At 33.4% G+C, this 2052-nt stretch overlaps 1 protein-coding gene across 1 annotated transcript; it reads right to left on the minus strand.

Moving 5' to 3' along the window:
* Positions 1–355: 355 nt before the first annotated feature.
* On the minus strand, positions 356–829 carry LOC131613666 (secreted RxLR effector protein 161-like). Its single transcript, XM_058885315.1, has one exon. The coding sequence runs from the start codon at positions 827–829 to the stop codon at positions 356–358; it is 474 nt and encodes a 157-aa protein (XP_058741298.1).
* Between the last annotated feature and the right edge of the window lie 1223 nt (positions 830–2052).

Consider the following 2052-nt stretch of genomic DNA (forward strand, 5'->3'; position numbering starts at 1 on the left):
CACCAGCAACAAACAACATTTTTTTTTTGTATTTTGGGTCAATAAAAGATAAACTCATGATGATAATGATGAAAATGATGATCCTAATATTTAGGCTATGGTGGGATCTCAGTGGTCAAAAATTGGGGTACAACAGATGTAACCGGTTACATGAGCAAAAAATTTAAACTTTAAACTTAAGATCATTTTTACACATGTAACACATATTTATATCATGTAGTATTTTCATAAAATGAAATTTGTGAAACTTCAGAGTAAAAAGAACTTGTAGCATGCACCTTAAATGATGATCTCGATTAAAGGAATTTGTCAAATGTCATGTTCGTCTGAGATGCCGTAGTCATAAGTTGTTGTTTTAACTATAAGATTTGAGCGCAACAACTTCCTGCTCTGCAATGTATTCTGCTTCAGCCGTGCTAAGTGCGAAACATGCTTGTTTCTTGCATGACCATGATACTAATGTGTTTCCTAATATGTGACATGTTCCACTTGTACTTTTGCGATCAATTTTGCAACCTGCATAATCCGCGTCAGAATAACCAAGTAAATCACATACACTACCTTTTGGGTACCGTAGACCGACATTGGTTGTTCCCTTAAGATATTTCATGATTCTTTTTACCACCACGAGATGAGATTCCTTCGGATTTTCTTGAAAGCGGGCACACAAATAAACACTAAACATTATGTCAGGAAGGCTTGCCATCAAATATAATAAAGAACCAATCATACCTTGATATTTTGTAATATCAATCGAAACATTGGATTCATCTTGATCCACATAAGTTTCGGATCCCATTGGTGTAGATATAGTTTTACAATTATCCATGTCAAATCTTTTCAATAATTCTTTGGAATACTTGGATTGGTTGATGAAGATGCCATCCTTTAATTACTCGATTTGTAATCTAAGAAAATAGTTCATCTTACTCATCATAGACATCTCGAATTCTCCTTGCATTATTGATGAGAATTCTCCAGATAATTGTTTGTTTGTTGAACCAAATATGATGTCGTCAACATAGACTTGAACTAATAACGTATGATTTTTAATTTTCTTTATAAACAAAGTCTTGTCAACTTTACCTTTTTCAAAACCTTTTTCGCATAGAAAGTTGTTAAGACAATCATACCATGCTCTTGGTGCTTGTTTTAAACCGTAAAGAGCCTTTTTCAAATTGAAGACATGTGAGGGATTCTTGAAGTTTTCAAAGCCTGGGGGTCGTTTGACATAGACTTCTTCATTTATGTATCCATTCAAGAATGCACTCTTGACGTCCATTTGGAGGGGTTAGATTCATTAAAAGATACATGCATAGATTCTTCAATTTTTAAAGTTCTTTTGTTATATATTCTAAAAGCTTTACTAGAAAGAGAATAGCCAAGAAAAATACCTTCATCGTATTTTTCATCAAACTTACCAAGATTGTCTTTATCATTGTTTAAGACAAAAAATTTACATCAAAAAATGTGAAAGTAAGCAATATTTGGTTTCCTTCCTTTGAAGAGTTCATATGGAGTCTTCTTTAAGATATGTCTAATATTAACTCTATTACTTACAAAGCATGCCGTGCTTACCGCATCCGCCCAAAAGTAATTTGGAAGATTTTAATCGCTAAGCATCGTTCTTGCAAGTTCTACAAGTGACCTATTCTTTCTTTCCACTACTCTATTTTGTTGAGGAGTCCTTAGTGCCGAGAAATTATGAGATATTCCATGTTCTTCGCAAAATTCTTCAAAAGAAGCATTTTGAAATTCTCCACCATGATCACTTCTTATGGAGGCAATTGGTAGTGACTTCTCATTTTGAATTTGCTTTGCATATTTCTTGAGCACTTTGAATGCATCATTTTTATGCACTAAAAAGAATGTCCAAGTATATCTAGAGAAATCGTCAACAATAACTAAAGCATATACATTACCTCCGAGACTTCTTATTCTCGATGGACCAAATAAGTCCATATGCAACAATTGTAGTGGTATTTTAGTGGATACCTCAGTCTTAGATTTGAAAGTTGATCTTGTTTGTTTCCCTTTTTGACATGCATCACA

The sequence above is a fragment of the Vicia villosa genome, linkage group LG6, assembly GCF_029867415.1.
Source record: "Vicia villosa cultivar HV-30 ecotype Madison, WI linkage group LG6, Vvil1.0, whole genome shotgun sequence".
Classification (NCBI taxonomy): Eukaryota; Viridiplantae; Streptophyta; class Magnoliopsida; order Fabales; family Fabaceae; genus Vicia; species Vicia villosa.

Excerpts from the sequence above, each read along its gene's own strand:
- LOC131613666 (XM_058885315.1), bottom strand. The coding sequence starts at position 829 with ATGGATAATTGTAAAACTATATCTACACCAATGGGATCCGAAACTTAT.